The 19,811-nt window shown below is 33.2% G+C and overlaps 1 protein-coding gene across 3 annotated transcripts; it reads right to left on the bottom strand.

The window, feature by feature from the left end:
- Positions 1-24: 24 nt before the first annotated feature.
- On the bottom strand, positions 25-18,698 carry LOC109861631 (elongation of very long chain fatty acids protein AAEL008004-like). Of its 3 annotated transcripts, none has more exons than XM_020441357.1 (6): positions 18,339-18,698; positions 10,331-10,403; positions 5,162-5,352; positions 2,091-2,228; positions 1,679-1,921; positions 25-1,561 (listed from the first exon to the last, which is right to left on the bottom strand). In XM_020441357.1, exons 1-6 carry the CDS (start codon positions 18,366-18,368, stop codon positions 1,208-1,210), a joined length of 1,029 nt encoding a protein of 342 aa, XP_020296946.1. In that variant the 5' UTR covers positions 18,369-18,698; the 3' UTR covers positions 25-1,207. The 3 variants fall into 3 exon arrangements, with proteins under 3 accessions (XP_020296946.1, XP_020296947.1, XP_020296948.1); XM_020441358.1 differs by lacking the exon at positions 18,339-18,698 and adding an exon at positions 17,325-18,295; XM_020441359.1 differs by lacking the exon at positions 18,339-18,698 and adding an exon at positions 16,553-16,840.
- Positions 18,699-19,811: the final 1,113 nt, after the last annotated feature.

The following is a 19,811-nucleotide window of genomic DNA, read 5'->3' as shown; positions in this document are numbered from 1 at the left end:
ATTTAACTAATGGCAAGGTATCTTAAAAAAACTTTTTTTTTTTTTTTTTTTTTTTTTTTTTTTTAAGAAAACAAGCTCTTACTTTCTCTTTTTGATTAACTACTTATTGGTGTAAACTTTATAAATTATTAGCAATTACCATCGTACTTACGTATCCAACTCTGCTTTACAAGGTTTTAGGCGTTCGTGCCAATTTTAGAAAAGACTGATGTTTTGAACACAATTAGAACTTGCAAAAAGGCAGAGTCAGTATTTATAAGAAAGAATATTCAATTTCAGCGTGCTTCGATGGAAAATGCTTTGAAAACTTGCATGCAACAAGTATATACATGTATATGTGTATATATACATAAATATAAATATATATATATATGCACATATAAAAGATCATCACACTCGTACTCAACAAGTATATAACCAGCAAAAAATGCACACATATGGCAAACACTCCGCTCTCACCAACATAATTATTCGGCGAGGAATGTAGAACGTTTCTTTGTCTCGTGTATGTGCGCTCTCACATTGTTCTCGTCATCATTTCTCATGTTTTTCTCGCGTCTCAATAAATCGGATTTTTCTTCTCAATAAATAACTTTGTCAAGCTATTTAAAATTCAAAAAGACATTACAAATTGCAGTACAGTTTTTTTTGCAACAAATACACACAAAAGTAGTCTTTTTTTGTTTTGCTATTTTTCTTATTTATAATTATTATCGATAACATTGATCGATGTTCGATTTTCGGTTGGCAGGGTGTCACAAGATTTAAAAACCACACCGTTTCACGAGGGATTTCAAAGCTATAGATTGCGCGATGTACTTATTGTTTGAAATAATCAGTTGTGCGCATCTCACACATCACGTTCCTTTTTTCTTTTTAATTTTTCTAACACGGATGTTATAACAATCCTCTTATCGATGATCTTTATGTTAGTGAACACAACTTCTATTCTGCTAACAACGCAGAATATTTAACGAGGCGTTTCGCTTTATATTATCTGTCTGTTCTTTCGATCTAAATCTCACATACATCTCTTCATTTTTTTTTTTTTTATGCATGTGCGTAATTTGGCTTGATAATTTCACACGCAAGTTTATGTTATGAGATGATTGCTTATAAATGTATGAACGGTTAAGTTTGGAGGTACAAGAGCTGTTTGACCACACAATAGAAAATATTCGAACTTCCAACAAGGCCGCGACATGTCCTAAGCGAGCTTTTTCTCCGTGATATTATTGTTGGCAACATATCCGTTGTTCGTGCCGTTGCTGTAACAACTGTTGTATTCCTTGTTGTAAATCATTGCGTACGAGGACACGCCGTTATGTTCCGCGCTGCCATTCTCGTCTAAGACCGGCATGCAAGCTCCACCGCCGCCTGACATACCGTTCTGCATTTTTTTCGCAGAACTTTTGCCGCTGTACTTTGTTTTGTAAAAGTCTGAGAACAATCCAAAGAACAGACAACCGTGCAAGCCGATCCAGATCATAAAACTTCGTGGATAATTGCATTCGGTGAACAGCAATTGGAACTGATGGAACATGATCAGCACAAATTGCACCTGGAATCAGAAAGACAAAAAAAAACATATATAGCACGTACATTTGCTCCTCATACGAACTATTAATTCCATAAAGAACTACTTTCATAAAAACACGAAGTGAAAACACGAACTCACCATTTGCATGGTAGTAAGATATTTTTTCCACCAAATGTACTTCTGGAACTGCGGTCCCATCGCAGCTATCATGTAATATAAGTACATCACAATGTGTACAAAAGTATTTAAGAGAGCGAAAAAAGTGCTATGACCACCCGGTGCAAACTTCACTCCCATCCATACAGAAAAAGGCATTACCCCATGATGAATTACGTGAAGTGTTGATACATGTTGGTTCTTCTTCCTCAGGATAAAAAACAGCTAAAACAAAAATCTAAATTAAATTAAATCAAACAAACAAGATTCTCCTGGAGACACAACAAAGTTTTTGCAATTAATTTTAAATTACTTATTGGATTGTGTTTTTAATTCGAGATTCAAACTCGAAAGACCTTACTATAGGATGAATATGAAAAGTCAAGATACTTACTGTATCGAAGAACTCGGTGAATTTGCTAAAGTAGTACCACCAGCAAGTTCTCGCCATTCGGAGGCCTATTGGACTATTGGAATAGTCCACTGGCTGGCATCGGATACTGTAACCTCGCGCCCAACCGCTCATCAGATACTAAAACACAGTCGTATTCACAACATTTAATTATTCGCAGAACACTATTTACAGTATATATTGTATTGAAATTCTGACAAGAATCGACATTTTTGCGAAAGTTAAAATGCACACTTTTTTCATTCAATATTAAATACAATAAACCCGACAACGTGTGTACGCATTTAATTCCAAGTAATAAAAAAGTGTTTGTAAACTGGAACTGGTATTAAAATATACGTACAAACACAGCAAAAATTGTAAACAGTTCTACTACAAGATTTTATGATTAAAACAGACGGCAGAGATTCGGGAAGCGAGATGCTAAAGATAGCACAGCACTTATTAATTGTTTTTAATTTATGAGTTTCTGGTTATAAATTAACAATACTATTAATGTCGCTTGTCAAAAACTGTGTACAATTATTACGAGTGAAATCAGACTTTGTTCGAGCTTGCATTTTTTTTTTTTTACAAACAAAGTGCCAACTTTACTTCGGTCTCGAAAAAATTCGATCTGTTTGTTAAAAGTATGTAATCAACTTTAATTAAGCTGACGCCATTGCCATATAACCAGCATGGATACTTTTTATAGACTCATTTGCATTCATTCGCTGCTCTATAAATTAAGAATTCAATATAAGTTGATCGATCTGTTAACTTGAGTAACTCGTTTCTGTGGAATACTTCTATATATGTATGTACATAGAGTCCGAACCTATATTCTTAATCTCTCTGTAAGCTTAAATCAAAATTTCTTCTCTAATCTTGTCTCGTTCTTTATAGTCACTGATCGAAGAAAAGAGAATAGAAAGAAGTAATCTTAACTTGTCGGGAAAGAGAGTCACCGAAACCTTGATATTTAAAAATTATTTATTGATATTTCACAGACATATGAAATATGTCATTGAAATTTTTTTGTTTCCAAGAATCTCATTACTAAAACAAAAAATCTCGTTATTAAAATCATTATTAAGTTCTCTTGTGTTAACTTATACAATATATAGTTTTATATTAATACAGAGAGAGATTCCTATTTATATATTATTTTACACATATAATATTATATTTTTCTGTTAATTTAATAATAATGTGGGAATAAGTGCAAGAAGAGAATAGAGAGTTTTTAAAATTTTCTGTAATCATTTACGTGATACAGATTACATGACACTTATTCTCTTACTGATACGTGACGTATCAGTTTCATCATTTTTTTTTAATATCAATTTCGGTCATTACCGTGACCTATCTCAAATGTGACATTCCAGTTATCTTCGAACGAATATCGGTAACGCACGCGCGTGCAACGGTATCGTGGTATCGATGCGAACGCAATCTTAATTACACACAAGTCCAATTCGTACAACTGATATCTCTTTAGATACACGCGTATATGCACGCAAAAAAAAAAAAATTTTTTTAAATAACTAAGTATATATATACAAAGTAATCACTACATTATGATTTAACTCTTTAAATTCCATTAGCGGCGACGTAAGTAAATTGCATTGACTAATGCGTTGAAATGCAAAGGATTAATATTGACTTTTGAACAATTTTTTTCAAAATTTTTGCATTCAATCACAGTAATTGATTAATAAAAACAGAATCAAAATTTACAAAAACGAGATATAATATTCTAAAATGCAATAAAACCTAATATTTATGATACATGCAATAAATCCACAACTATTGTATTTATTATAGTCACGCATAAAACACACATGTGTATGTATGATATGTATGGGCATTTTGTAGATACACAACATTTAATTAAGCGAATAATGCGTATTGCGACTAAGCACTTGTTACTATACAACACCTGATAGTACACTGTGTGCAATTGTAATTTCCGTCCGCGTCCGGTTAACGATCGATATCTTTAGTCGCTCGTATTTCTAACCGAATTCCATTAGCTTGTTATTCATGCGGTATCATACTCTCGCCAAGACAACAATAAAAAAATATCAATCGCGATCTAGATACATGCTTATTGATTGGTATGTATTAATTGGTATATTGATAATATTTGAAATATGTCACACTTTTTCTTTCCCTTTCCTTCATATATGTCTTCACTATACATATATCTATCTGATAATTTCAATCTCAAAATGCTTTTGGCATATAAATTTCATATAAATAAATCGAGAACAAATTTTTTTTTTGTGACAAGAAAGATAGTAAAAGTTTTAACTATTGGGAGATCTCAAAATGTTTGCTAGAACGTGCTTCTCTTGATAAGGAATCGCGTATTGCTGCTCGTCGAAGTTCACTCTTCGAACTAGGACACTGCCAACGGCAGTTGACTGACTCTGTCGAAACAAAATGCGAGAAAGGAATAATTGAAGGCCGTCTGCTAGGCACAATCGCAATTAAATTCTTACAGGAAGTGATTACGGAAAATAACGCAAGTGTATTTATATATGTAAATTGTAACTACATACGTAACTAAAAATTCTTGTTGATCCGTCGCTCATACAATTCATTTCCTCATTGAAAAAAGACTTTCATTGAGACAATATTTGTTGCCCATAATTAAAATTAGTTTGTTTTACTTTTACATTTTTTTTTGTTCATTTTGTTTCTTATATTATTATAGCTATTGAAAAATGTGCTTATATGTTAAAACGCAGACATTTGCGATTGAAGCGACATTCCAAAGTCTGATATGTTTAATAATACATGATTTACCTTGACGATTTGCCGGAAACGAATATTTTATCGCTTAAGATGTTATTGTTTTACTTATTACGCAAAAACCGTATTTTACTTGCGTCAAGAAAAATATTTTATTTCTGTAAAAAGATCCCGAAGTGAAAATACTAATAGACAAAAATTACAGTATAAAATTTATGTTTATTTACAATATAATAAAACAAATATCCTAATCTTTCTATCAATAAATTCAATTACTTTGCGGTTTAAACATAAAATCGTATAAAAAAGCAAACCTCATAGAATATCCACGTGGAGAAGAGTGTTTGTAGAAGATTATATATTATGAGAATCCTTCGAAGATCGAAAGGCTTTCTGTTTTCCATCAGCTTCGGTCCCAGAACCTTGCTAAAGTAAGCGTAAAACAGGCATATTGCCAGGGTCGGAAACGGGCTGCTCATCATGACCCAGTCGTTCACCCTGGGATCTGTAAACAAAAGAAAATAAAAAGATTAAAAAAAGATGAGAAAAAAAAAGGACGCAAGAATAAATGACAAAAGAACCGGTCAGCGCTCGGAAGCTAATTTAGAAGAGAAAAAAAAAATGTCAAGATCGATAAGAAACCTTGGAAGAAATAAAACGAAATTTTAATTCTTGCTTGAAAACAATTGACGCGCAAATGTATATCCAGTATTTGTAGATATATATACGGAAAGTGGAGCACGTGTGATGATTTAAAAATATTTTATCGTGTATTACACAACACGTCTCACGATGCGCACCTGTTAAAGTTCGAAAGTGTGTGGGAAGCGTTATGCGGGACAAAGAAATCTGTCGTCAACACGTTAAAATCACACACAAACCTGGCAAATAAATATCAATTGCAAATGGAAATTCAAAGCTTCTGGCTCTCGTTCCAGCCATATTATTGAATTATTACATCAGAAGCGAGAAATCCATATATAAATCTTTCTTGTTATCCGATTCATATCAAAATAAATTCAATTTTTTCTCATCGCGAATTATCATCTAACATAGATCGATAAAAACTTGCGCTAAAACATTTTCCTTCTTTATTATTCTCACTGATAAGTGCGTGCATACACTTAAATATCTGTGTCATATGTCTCCAACGAAAATAAATCTTGCGAATTAAAAATGGGCCGATACGAAGTGAGATACTGAATGTTCTTGTACGAAGTAAATTTTTTATATTCAAAAATGCCAAACGTTTCGACTCCTAAATTCAGTCTTCGTCAGTGGCGTACAAAAATCTGTAAAAAAAAACTGATTTCGGAAATGATCCAAATTAAATTGCACGAACTAATGCTACAAATATCATCGTGTCGGATATCGAGAAACTAAAAATCTTACTTCTCATTTCTAGAATCATATAATTCTAAATAAATATATTTCTTTAAGTTGTTCATCTTGAAAATTTTGACAAACGTATTATTGGCGCGGTGGGGAATAAGTTTAACTTATTTTCGATCTTTGTGAAGACTGTACGTCAATCGTGTTGCGTTGTGCTTGCACATTGCGTTTCATCAAGCATGTACGCGGTTTGAAAACGCGTTGTTTTTAATCAAAAAACCATTATTACAAATAAAAAAATTTTTCCGTGTGTCTCCCTCGCTTTGAAATCTGACGCACAGCTTGATTGTTTTCCCTGCGGTGTGAGTTTTTTAAACAATTATATCAATCCTTTGCCCAATTGTTGTGTGTTTTGTAAACCTTTTATATAATCTTATTTGGTATCTTTTGTATACAGATTTTTGTACGCCACTGATGAAGATTCAATTTAGGAGTCGAAACGCGTTTGGCAGTTTTGAATATAAAGACACTTTACTTCGTACAAGAACATCCATCCGGTACCTTACTTCGTATCGGCCCATTTTTAATTCTTAATTGACAATTTCACGAAGTATATCCGTACATCGCTTACACTTGATAAATCTTACGATTCTATCCAGAAGAGACTTAATGTCACATAGATTATATTTGCGGTTGTTTTCTCTTTTATACTCTTTTTATAACAATATTTTTAAAAACGCATTAAAAAAAAAAAAAACAAGAGTATTATCAACAATTTTCCAACGAGCAATCTTTGTTTTGCCGAGCACCCTATAAACGCCATATACCCATGTTTCTCCACCACCCTTCGGAAGAGGAAGAAGCGGAGAATGGCGCGAGTGCGTGCACGAGGCGCGAACGAGTGAGCAGTCGTCTTCCGGTAAATTACCCTCGCGCTCGTATGATCCGACAGAGAGAGCGCGATTTTTTTTCCTCTTCTCTCTCTGTCTTTCTCCCTTCTTTTTTTTTTTTTTTTTTTTTTCAACATTCTCAGCAAAACGCCTCGGTTCTTGGCTCGATTACGAGCTGACGGTGCGCGGTGCACAGCTTGTCGTCGATATTTACGCGTTAAACTTCGCACACATGTATTAGAATTTAATCAGCTTCACCTCATGCTACTGTTAATTAACAAGTTAATGCGGCTATATCAATGCACACGCTGTTGTATACTTATGAATATCAATTCGTTTTGAAGCGTACTATACTAATAAATTATCTCAGAAATTTATATGAACGTGAGTACGCCGAACAGAGAAACATCGTGTAGAGCGAGAGCCACGTATATGCGCGTTCGTGAGTTTTCCTCTCATCAGACTACTCACTCAGAAATTATATGTTATATTGATAAAAAAAAAAAGGATCATATAGATTTAATAAAGAATCCAATTTGAATAGAATGGAGAGACGTTAGTAATCGATTTGGAGGATTTTATTTGCATTGTAAAATTAAAAACTCGAGTTTTTTCTTCAGACGTTTCGACCTTTATCTTGAGTCTTCTTTAGTAGTATTATTCTCTATCTAAAAAAACTCACATTTTTGTTCTGACGACGCGTACATACCGTCAAAATGTTAAATAAGAATGTGATATTATTGAATCAAAGGTGTCGTTAGAACTGAGACGAAATGACGTCGTATAGTATTCAAAATATGTTTTTACGAAGCTGAAGAATGAGTGATGTTGTTCTTGTTCGAGTGATGTATTACGTAATAACGTCATAATGTCACATCAGACAGCATCTTTTTTTACAACGTCGCATAAAAACGTCTAATAACATATCTCCATTCTGTTATTAGTCGGAAGTTTTACTTTTAATCCTGACAAACATTATTTATTCAAACAAATGGCTATAAAGTGATATTAAGACAGAAAAATATTTACAACACTTCAAATACATTATTCCTCGTTTCTTCAAGCTCCTTGCACAATGCGAGGGAATAGCGTCAAGCAATAGACACAGAAATTCCAATTCGTCGGAAATTTTATCGCTATTGCTTATTCCGTTTTCTGATCCGCATTGATACGTGTGTATTTTTGTATGTTAGATTCCGGTGTTCCCCTACTGTTATTTATGAATATAAACTCTTTAAAACCGGTGTTATATTTCTATCGCTATCGCTATTCCTTTCATTGTGCGAAGGGCTTCAGCTTCGTAAAAATACTAATAATAAAATAATAATAAAATTTGAGAGAGCATGACACACTCATTTCGTCTCAGTTCTGACAACACCGTTGACTCAATAATATCACATTCTAATTTAACATTTTGACACTACATACACGTCGTCAGAACAATGTGAATTTCTTTAGTCTGTGTAATCCTTGTATAAACCGGGACTACAAAAAGCTTAACAAGATTTAAACATTGAGTAAATCAATCAATCACAGGCCGGTATTCTTTGAAATGTAAGTTACTACGTTGAAAAAAATAGCCGGTTTATGATAGGTTTGAGTTTTTTAATACGTAAGTTTTTCTTTGCTTAAGTTTTCCGCGCATGTTCACGATTTTACAATCGTAGAAAAATAACAAACACGTCAACGATCGGACGTGACTTAGTTGGCGTTATATTTTTTCTGCCACGTAACACGAAACATCGCGTTTTAATGAAAAAAAAAGGGTAGAAAAAAAGAAGATAGAATATCGGTCGCCGTGCTAATCATTGCTCTGCTTTCATTGATTTTAAGAGAGACGTCGTGACGAAGCGTCAAACAACTGTGCAATTTTCTTTGCTCCCGTCACGCCCCGATTAAAGGACAACGCCGATCTTATCTGTATTGATAAGCGCGTTGATGAACGTCTATTATTCACGTCACAAATTAGCGTTTTAGTTCTCTCTCGAACAAGTTAATGTTCACAGCAGATATAGCAATATATACTGTTCTTTTTTTCAAGATTTTTTTATCTCACACAGGTTAAAAAAAAAGCAAAAAAACAAAAAACTGAAAGAAAAAGCATGGTTGAATAAGTATGTAAATCAGATTTTAATGATTTCGAAACGACTCTGAATGAATTGAAAAACCAGGAAAAACCTTGACGGCATTGCGACGGAATATATTGACTTGTGCCCTTTCGTCGTGTTCGAGATTCTTCTCATCGTCGTTGTCGTGAAGATACGCGTGGTAAACAGACTTCCCCGAGATTATTGAACTTTCGGTTGTAATATGCTCGAGATTTTCTGGAAAGAAGCTTGAAGTCTTTGAGGTTTTCCGATCTCTGCATCTTGAATAAAGTTGCAGCACGCTTCTCTCGAAATTATTTGAGAGAAAATACCCTTTTCTTTTGCGAGACATAAATCTAGGGACATCCTTCTCTTATTTCTTTTTTTTATTAATGTCTGTTACGAACCAATTCCACAATGTATAAATTTCAATGAAATATATTCGGCATTAATTTATTCAAAAGTTTGCTTACGGAATATTACGTTGTTTTAGCGAGAAGATACATAAGATTGCACATACATATAAAGTTTTGAGTTTTCATATAAATGTAAGATGTTAATAAATATTCACAAAACGTGTATCTTCTCTGCTAATAAATTCATATAACAGATATGTCTATTCATATATTCCTTTGCACTGCCATCAGAATTAATTTTAAAGAATGGTCATTTTGATTTCTTAAGTAATTATTAATTTAAAATACGCGTTGTGTGTCGCAGGATGTAATCTTTTTTACGAGATTACGAAAACTATAACTCACAATCAGACAGCAGCACATGTTTCTACGCAGTTGTATATTGCTTTGCATAAAAAACAAATAAACAACGACTTAAGACTTTTTATTGATTTTTTTAGACATCTCTGTTTTTTTTTTTTTTTTTTTTTTTTTTTGGTTTTTCTGTGGTATCTGCGTTTAATAAATTAAAATAATGGTACGAGGATTAAGTATAAAGATTCTAACGTGAAATGTTAGACGTAATAAAATCTATCTTATAAAACAATAATTATAATAAATGTATATATTACAAAAAAGTAAAAGTATACTATAAAATTGAAAAAATAATATGTTAAAAAACACCAAATAAAAAGTCTCACAAATTTACGTAAAATAAGTTACTAAATTTTAATATCGTTAAAAATTCATGTGTGTTAAAATATATCATTCAAACTTACCGGACTGATTGTCCATAAGGTCCCTATAACTATGTATCCAATTTGTCACTGCGCTCGTCATCTTGGATAAGATCTATAAACAAAAACAATATTTTTTAAGTTACTAAAAAAATGAACAATTGCACGAGGTTGTTTATTTTAATTATTGCCAAAATCAATCAAGTAATAAATATATCAATTAATTAATATTAAAGACTAAACTTTTTGATTCACTAAACATAAAAAAATCCTTGACATATATTAATATGGACATATTATACTGTATGTTAAGAACAAGTTTTTTTTTCTTTCTTTCTTTTCCTCGCAAATATATAAATTCATCTACAGATATAAGAAGTCATACAATGAGAAACGTAATGTGACTTTATAAAATATAATAATAATAATAATAATACAAGAGAAAAGCAATCGTAAATTTACAAAATGAATTTTAACGCATTTTAAAGCAAATATTTGTATACTTTTTGTCTCATGTCAGCAATTATTATTATCTTATTCCAGAATGACAGTTGTTTGCATATGCATATACGTATACGTGTGCATATATACTATACATACATGTTGATCTTATTATTATTTACTCACGCCTCATTCAATTTTTCCACACTAAATATCATTCTATATACAGTACTGACCCGTATGTAGTACGTATTACTTATTAGTGGGCCACGGAAGTAACGGTTCATCATCAGAATGTGCTTGCTTTAACATTTCGTCGAGTTTCTTTACTGCAGAACACACGCTGCCATTGACATACTGAGCTGTGATTTCAGTGTAAAGAAGGTAGAGGCGTAGTGTCGAGTGCGATCCACTATACATAAATGCAGGCGTATTTACGCGCTAAAGTGATCGCGTCAAAGTGAACACGAACGTACGTATAGTCACGTAGTTAATTCATATTTGATAAAAGCACTTAGCGCATGCAAATCATGTTCTAACAATAATCGAATGGTATAAAGACGACACTGAGAAAAAAATAACTTTTTATGTCGCGTTTTGTGGGTGCAAGTAAATGTCTTGTTTAACGTAATAACACGGGAAAAGAATCAATAAGAGCCATATTACGGCTGTGGTGTAAATCAATCTTGCATTTACTAAATTGACACTCATGGACATTGACACTTGGCTCAAATAGTACATTATTGTTGCTTTAAATAATATAGATACAATAAATAAATAAATAAATAAATAAATAAATAAATAAATATATATAAACACATATTTGCTTTGGTAAGATGTATATAAAAATGTAAATTGTCTTTTTTTATGTCATTCAATGTTTTTTTTTCACTTTTCTTTTCGGATTTTCTTTATTTATTATCGATATTGTGATGAGTTGAGAAAAGTAATAAAGATAAAGTAATACAAATTGCGTAAGACATAATAAAGCGAACTACTGTGTCTCACATAAATTTCTTTTTTTTTTTTTTTTGCTCACTCTTCCAAACTCTCTTCTCGCTCTCAAATATTACGTGCATTATAAATTTAGACAAACGTTAACGTAGGTCTTCAAAAACAAAGAAGCGAAAAAAAGAAAATACAAAAAAGTGGTACGCAAAAAAAAAAAAAAAATTACATTTGGTATATTGCAAAGTATGCCGCAGGAAGGTCATTAAATACAGAACGCACCAGAATTGATTGCACCTGAGTCAGGCGACGTAATTATTCACTTAAATGTATATGTAATTCACTTAAATGTATATGTAATTCACTTAAATGTATAGAAATAAAGAGATATAATCACCGTTATTTTACATTGTCGCTTATTTGTCAAATGACTCAATTGCACACAAACATGTAGCAAAAAAAAAACCAAACAAACGTCAAATATTACAACAATGTCTTGAGAGCTAAAAAGAAGTTTTATTACGTTTATTTTTCCGTTAACTTAATAATGTATCGCCGCATAACGGTACCGAAAATTATGTTCTATTTCTATGACTGTTTTGTTTTGCGGTTTTCTTATCTTTGCAAGATAGAGTTTAAAGATTGCAGTTATGTATTTAACGTATATATTTCAGATATATAATTTACCTCTTTATAAATTTTACCTACTTTATATATTTTATCTGCATATATAAATTTGTTTCAATTGTGTGTGCATCCTTCATTTATCAGATTGTAATGGATAATTTAAAAAAAAATTGATTAAATCAAGTTATTTTACATATTTTGTAATATATTTTTAATATAAAAAATATATCGAATGTAATGATAATATATCAACACATATATTAATAATATATAATCTCACACACACACACACACGCGCGCGCGCAAAAAGTATAGTTAAATAAATAAATTCTTATATTTTTGCATTTGCAACTAACACATTAAATTTACAACCATTTACATTTCTTGACTGCACATAAAATTTTGAGACTACATAATTTATTATATTTTAATGTGTGTATGAGAGAGACAGAGACCGAAATAAAAACAGTGCAAAACGTACCATTTTCAAATGTCAATATCTAAGAATGCGGAGAGTTCTAAAAAGTCAGGTTTAATTATCTTTCTGATGAGATTAAATATCGCTTATATGATTAATAAAATGATTGCGTCATCATACCAGCGTTTGTTCATAATTCGTTACGAGAAATGTTATCGAGTAAATATTATCAATTAGTGTTCAATTTGTTATCTTGAGCATCACATTTGTGAGTCACGAAATCATATCCTGTGATTGGTCAATTATATGAAAACGTGTTGTTTACTAAATCGAATTAACGTTGCTGTGTAGACGCAATTGATGAAAGACGCGTTCGAAAATTAATCGCGTGGATAACGAGAACAAGAAAAAAAAAAATATACACACACACACACATAGAAGTTAACATTACCATAATCAATAAAACTGAAAAAAAATTATACATAAAAATTTAATTTAAAAAAAAAAAAAAAATCTAGTATTAACTGAAAAAAAAAAATGTAGTAAATTTAAAATAAACATAATTTTATATTTTCTCACAGCATTGACGAGATCTATAGGAATAGAAAGTTTTGCTCACTGTTACCGTTTGCAATCGATTTACGGTAGCCGATTCTACGATCAATACGTAATAAAGATTAAATAATACCGTTGAAAGTAATTATATTTTATTGATCCTGTATCACCAACAGAGCGTTGCTTTTTCAGAGATAATTATAAACAATGATGGTGTGGCTTGATTGCGAATTAATTAATATATACATCACATATGCTTTCAAATAATCGCTTTCGAATATCCACACACCATTGTGCAAAAAACATAATTAAAAACTCGCACTTTTGGTTACAATAATCCCAACCGAAGTACAAACAATAGATTATAATTTAATATTTGATACTCTCGCGATGTAAGAATTTCTGAAGATATGGTTTTCGGAATTAGCACCATGTGTTAACCCCCCGTTTCATTTTTTCAAATTATCATTTTTATACTACAACGCAACAACATTAACGCGATTCAAAGTTGAAAATCATCTTCAGAAATAAATTATAATAAATAATCAAGCGTGAATTATAATAGTGACGACGAATTAATACAAAATTCCATATTATATGCAAATGTAACGTATACATGAATCGCTTACGTCAATTGCATAAATTGAAAAATGTATGAGGCGCGTGCATATATGTAACCACGCATCGCAAAGCATATTGTTTCTTCTGCGTTTTATTTTTTTTTGTTTGAAAGAAAAAATTTTTTGTCGCAAAAGCAACGGTTTAATTTTCAATTAAATTGCAAAGGGCTGAAAATATAACATTTTTGAGCAAAACAACATCGAATTGTTGGTAGCTAAGGTACGTAATCGACTATGCAGTCGCACTTTCTCTTAATTCTTTCGTAAGCAAATTCTTCGAAAGACCGTTTCATTGCAATTTTATATGATATTAGTATACCATTTAATGCTAACATAATTCTGACAAACATATATTATTACTATAAAGTCAATATATATATATTCTCCATGTTAAATTCAATAGTAATATTATCTCAAAGTATATTATTGGAAAAGTGAAATTTTATTGGCAGAATAAAGAAATAAAAATTGAGATCATAATAATTATGTGACATTTCAACAAGAAAGAGAAATTTTATCGAGAGTCCCTTTTCTATAAAAAAAAAAATTGAACACTGTTGCTAAATGCAAAATCGACTAGAATAAAGAATAAAAATACAATAGCAAGATATTAAATATACAGAAAAGCTATAAAATTATAGGAAAACATTACTTATGTATGAAACACATTTATAAAAAGTCAAATAAAAGTATGTTGAATCGAAAATAAAAGTATAATACCAATATATATATAATACCAATAAATAATTATATAATATAATAGGTGATAAGATACAATATGTAAAACTCAAAATCAATCGGTCAAAACTTCTAGAAAGTTCATTGGCAACAACTAAAAATTGAATATATGTATACACATATACACATATATATATATGTTCAAGATATACCTTCTCTTTCATCGATGAATGTTTAAAAAACTTCACATTTTGAAGAGATCAGACTTGAAGAATTAAATTTCATATTTTATAAAGGCATCCCCCAATCGATCGCTATAAAACGTGACTTTTTTTATCAATCGCCACACATGGTGGCACGCGCAACGCTAAGTGTGTATTCTATAACTATATGACGTATTTTTCCGAATTGTGCTCGCGGTCGTTTCGATTAATCCGACTACAGTACAGAATAGCTGAGCTCGTGTCGGACTCGCTGACAGTTCAATTCGAATAGATTTGCATAAACGTTGAATAACGAACAAACGAGGAAGTTCAAAAATATACGTGTGTTGTGTTTTGAACAATCGCGCAAACTACACAGATACGCGTGTGTATTATTTAATTTAACTATTAAACGTAAGTTTAATAGTTAAAATATTTGCTGTAATATCAATAATTAATAAACGTTTAGATTACATAAATGATTTAATAAAAAATAGAACATATTTACATGTTTGTTTATATACATGTTACATTTTGTGTTGCAAATAATAAAGAATAAAAAATACTGGATTTGTTTAGCGAAAGATCAAATTATTTATCACAGCTTCTTGACAAGTGCGCACACTGATACTTTGCTTTTATTTGGTCAAATTTAATAACACACACTCCGTTCAAGATTTTGTTTCTCGACTAATATCACAGATAAAAGCTCACGTACAAAGCGACGATGTAATTACGGCGTTAGTGTGTTTCGCGTTAGTGTGTTTTGCAGTTTCAAGTTTCAGTCATTTATTTAAATATCAAGGTTATCATAATGCGAAAGTATGTCCGCTCAATTCGAATGATGGTACCGTTAAAAGGAGTGCGCTGAATCTTCATTCACAAGCGGTTTATTTTTAACCAACAAAAGCTACGTGCACATTCCGAACGGTTTACCAAAGCTCTTCAGCAAACAAAACATTGTAAAACTGTTTTTTTTTTTTTTAAATAAATTAAAGAATCATTAAATTTCATATATAAATATACACACATGCAAATATAAACACATATGTATGTAACATTTAATGTTAATTAGCTTTGTAGAAATTGTAAGTCAATGCAGTCGCGCATTTATGTGACAGCTGGTCTCTAGCACACACTTTGTGTGTTACTACAATCTCAGACACACTTATTTTCAGCGCGGTTAACAAATCGACGACGCGGTCCAGCAACATGCTGTTTTAACGTAAGAGAGAAAGCGCCGCGTACGAATGTTCAAATCATTAAGTAGCGAAACTCAATGATTATGACGAAAGTAAAATTTACTTGAAGCGTAAGATTGCATCAATGATCGGTCTCGTGAATCATTCGTGTTTACGGCAAATATGCACAAAATCGATAAATCAAGATCGTTTTCGATTTTGTTTAAAGCTTTTTTTTTTTTTTAAAGAAGTAATAAAATTACAACAGATTACAATAGATTTGTATTCTAGTTTTTGAATTTTAGAATTTTGCTATCGTAATTTATATAAAACTGTTTGTTACAATTTCACGCAGAAGTGACTTATCCGCAAAATTCACCGAACAACAAAACTCCGATTAATTTTTGTACCCAAGTTTTTTTTGATAAAATTCACATCTTTTTAATTCGATTCAAAATATTGACGATAAAATGTCTAACATGTGAAATAAAAATAAGCTACTTTGTATAGTTACTTTGAAATTCCGATAAAATCATCAATCACAGAAATTGTCAATCAGATTTTAATAACGAGAGTTGAGCAATATCTCTCACCTTCGGTGAGAAAAGAAGAATTATACGAGGTTTGAAATGTGCTGGTTCGCCCAATGCTGGTGTGTGTGTGTGCGTGAAAGGAATTCCGGCCTCCGATGACAACTTTTTTGGGGATGAAGATCTTTGCGTGATCTTGAAAAACTAGGTCAATCGGATTTCTGGTGGCCGTACCAGTTACGAAGAGAAGTAGACGGAAGAAGCGTGTTTTTCCCGTTATCCCTTCGTGAACTGACTTCCAAAAATGCCTACTAGTTGGACTGAGTTGGTGTGAGAGTTTGTGAGACCCACGCGAATTTAAAAATTAAATATCTTTGCGAAAAATCAATATTTTTTAAGTTTGTTTTTTTTTTTTTCAATCTTAAGTTTGAACAATTCTGTCGCTCAAAAAAAAAAAAAAAATTGAAAAAATCTCTAGTAGTTTCAGACGTTTAAAAAGAGAAAACTAATTGTCACGCCACAGAGACACGTTGGATTTTAATTCTTGGAGCGAGGTCTGGAAAACTCATATATCAGAGTTCTGCGAAGAAATTTTTATGAATTTTTTTTCGCGGTATTCCTACCTCGCGCATATATATATCTCTCTCTCCGTTTTCTCTCGTCGCAAACACACCGATCGATTGCAAAGCGCGTCACAACTCTTAACCTCAAAGTACAAACGTTTAGAACGCCGGTACACGCGCGCGTGCACGTTTCGTCAATCGTGCAACTCTCTCTCCCGTTACACGTACAACAACCCCCGTATATGGATTTTATCAAAACGGGTTACACCCACCTGGTGTAAGGCGTTCTTATCGTTTCTCGCGGCCACGGCAATCCTCCTTCTTTTCCGTCCACTTCCAACTTGTGCTCGCCGAGCACCCTTCTTCTTCCACGTAGAAGAGGCACCAAGCAGCCGGCGGTGGCGGCTCGTCGACAACTACGTGATCTCGCGTACAGCAACACACCCCACGGCTATCGTCGTTTCTCCTCCTGTCACCTGAGCGTGCACATAAACGCCGCGGCACGCGACCGACGCACCACTTTTCGCGCTCGAAAAACTTTAATTAAACGCGGAGGCAACAACCTCCTCCTAGGCGCCTCTTTCTCTCCTTCCGTGATCGTCGTTTAATTCTCCGACTAAGCGGCAGTGGCGTTTAACGCGGTCGTTTTTCGTGCTTCCCGCGCTCCGCACGATTCGCGAGACAACGATGAAGTACGCCAAGAGCGGTCACGTCTGCGAGTGAATACTCAACGGAGGAGATATATACGTCGTTTGTCGCGCCGCTTCCTACCACCGGTGCGTCTCTCGGTAAACACGAATATAAAACGTTCGATTGCCGTTAAGTCGCGAGAGTTTTGCTTCACCGTAGAGCGGCGGCTCGCGTCGTCATCGTCGTCCGCGCTTCTTTCTGCTCCTTTACACGTCGTTGTTCCGTACGCGGTGAACGACGTACGAAAGGGGGAGGCGAAGCGGAAGAAGCAGAACGGGAGACACGGATGTGTGTGTGTGTGTGTATGAGCGCGCACACGAGTGAGGAACGAGATGTGTGCGAGAGAAGGCGAGAGAGAGAGAATAATGCCACCACCTCTATATAAGCTCACACACGCGGTCACGCTCGAGCGACGACACAATCCCCGCCTCTCGACACCGACACCTAACGTCGTCGTCCACTGGCGTCCGTCCGCTATCGTCGACGGTTTTCTTGCTGCCCGTGCCGCCGTCGCTACCCGTTTTGCTCATTCGCCCGCTAGGCGCGTCGAACGTACATACACTTGATTGTTTTCCCTTCTCCCCGCTACGCCCTACCACTATCTCGTCGCTGATGTCTGTCGCCATCGTCGTCGGCCCTCTTCGTCACTCTCCCGTCTTTACCGTTGCGCTCTCCTCGATAGATATCAGTGCAATCTCTGCTCTGCTTGTCACCACATCCTTTATCAGCTTTTGTTTCCCTTCCCTCTTTTACCATCGTGTGTTCTCCTCTCGCGGGTTGCACGCGCTTCCGCGTTAGCTTCGTTATTTGGCTACGTAAATTTTTTCCTTTCTTTTTTTTCCTTTTTTTTTTAATAACAATAAGATTGTATAGAAAAGGTCTTTTTAGAGCCGAGTCTCGAAATATTATTTTCGTTTATTTAAATCGTAATTATTGTTAGACAAAATAAAAACAACACCGGTGCGACGAGAAAATTGAATACGTAACACATAGAGCTTCGGGCTCGTACTCGTAGCAGGACGAGGCACGTGTGTCGTAAAAGAGGCGCTATCTGACGGTGCGCGGCTCAATCTGTAGGTAGGTTCGTCGGAAAGCAAAGTTGCGCAAAGTTTGCCTGATCTAAGGGGGAATCTGAAAACAATTTATCTTTTTTTTTTTCAATTTTTATATATGTTTTATATACTATATTATATATACATATACATATGTATGTATATATAAAATTATTTACACAAGTGTAAATTATACAGATTTTTTATTTATATAAATATGAATCTGTGCATAAATATAATATGTAAGATACGAAAATTTGATTACCGTATGTGTAATATGTTTATGTGGACTTAAAAGAAAAAAAGTGAAACTGCCTCTTTCTTTCTCTCGTGCAATCATTACGTCACAGATCTTTCGTACATATATTTACGCGTGTTTCTGCAAAGCTCTGTCTTAAATCGCGATTTATTATATAATTGGCCGTATAATATTGTTTATTATTTTAGTTGACGAAGCTTGATAAAAATTTCCAGATTTTAAGAAATTATGCAAAAAAATTATAAGTTTTTATATATCGTCACTCCCTACGTATAATCCCGTAACTCCAAAACGCAAATTTTAGAGGAGAGCAGTTTAAAAGTATAAAGTTCTTCATATGTTTCCCTATAGTTAGGGATCTTTCGGTTTCAAATTTGTACCTTATTTATGAATTTTTTTTTTTAATATCTGGTGACCATAAAGAACATGACTTTCTAAGTGTCATTATGCAATAAACTGAAAATCCCATATGTGACACTTATGTAATTATACGTAGGGAGTGACGATATGTACAAAGAAGTTTTCAAAAACTTTGATAATTTGGGAGAACTTCTGTCTCCCATCACCGATGAGGAAAATAATTCACATATTTATCTAAGATTTTTTATCCAATCTAATTCTTTGCGCGAGGAGTTGCAGAAATATTTTTTTTTTTTAAGGAGATAGAGATTTCAGTTTTTTTAACGGGCAATCCTACTGTGTATTCAGTACGTATGTATATGTATTGAATTGAAAGTCATTATATATCATAAATCAAA

Source organism: Pseudomyrmex gracilis, unplaced genomic scaffold, assembly GCF_002006095.1.
Source record: "Pseudomyrmex gracilis isolate BER0280 unplaced genomic scaffold, ASM200609v1 scaffold_894, whole genome shotgun sequence".
Classification (NCBI taxonomy): domain Eukaryota; kingdom Metazoa; phylum Arthropoda; class Insecta; order Hymenoptera; family Formicidae; genus Pseudomyrmex; species Pseudomyrmex gracilis.
The sequence above is the reverse complement of the archived record's forward strand: the minus strand, read 5'-3'. Positions and strand labels throughout refer to the sequence as shown.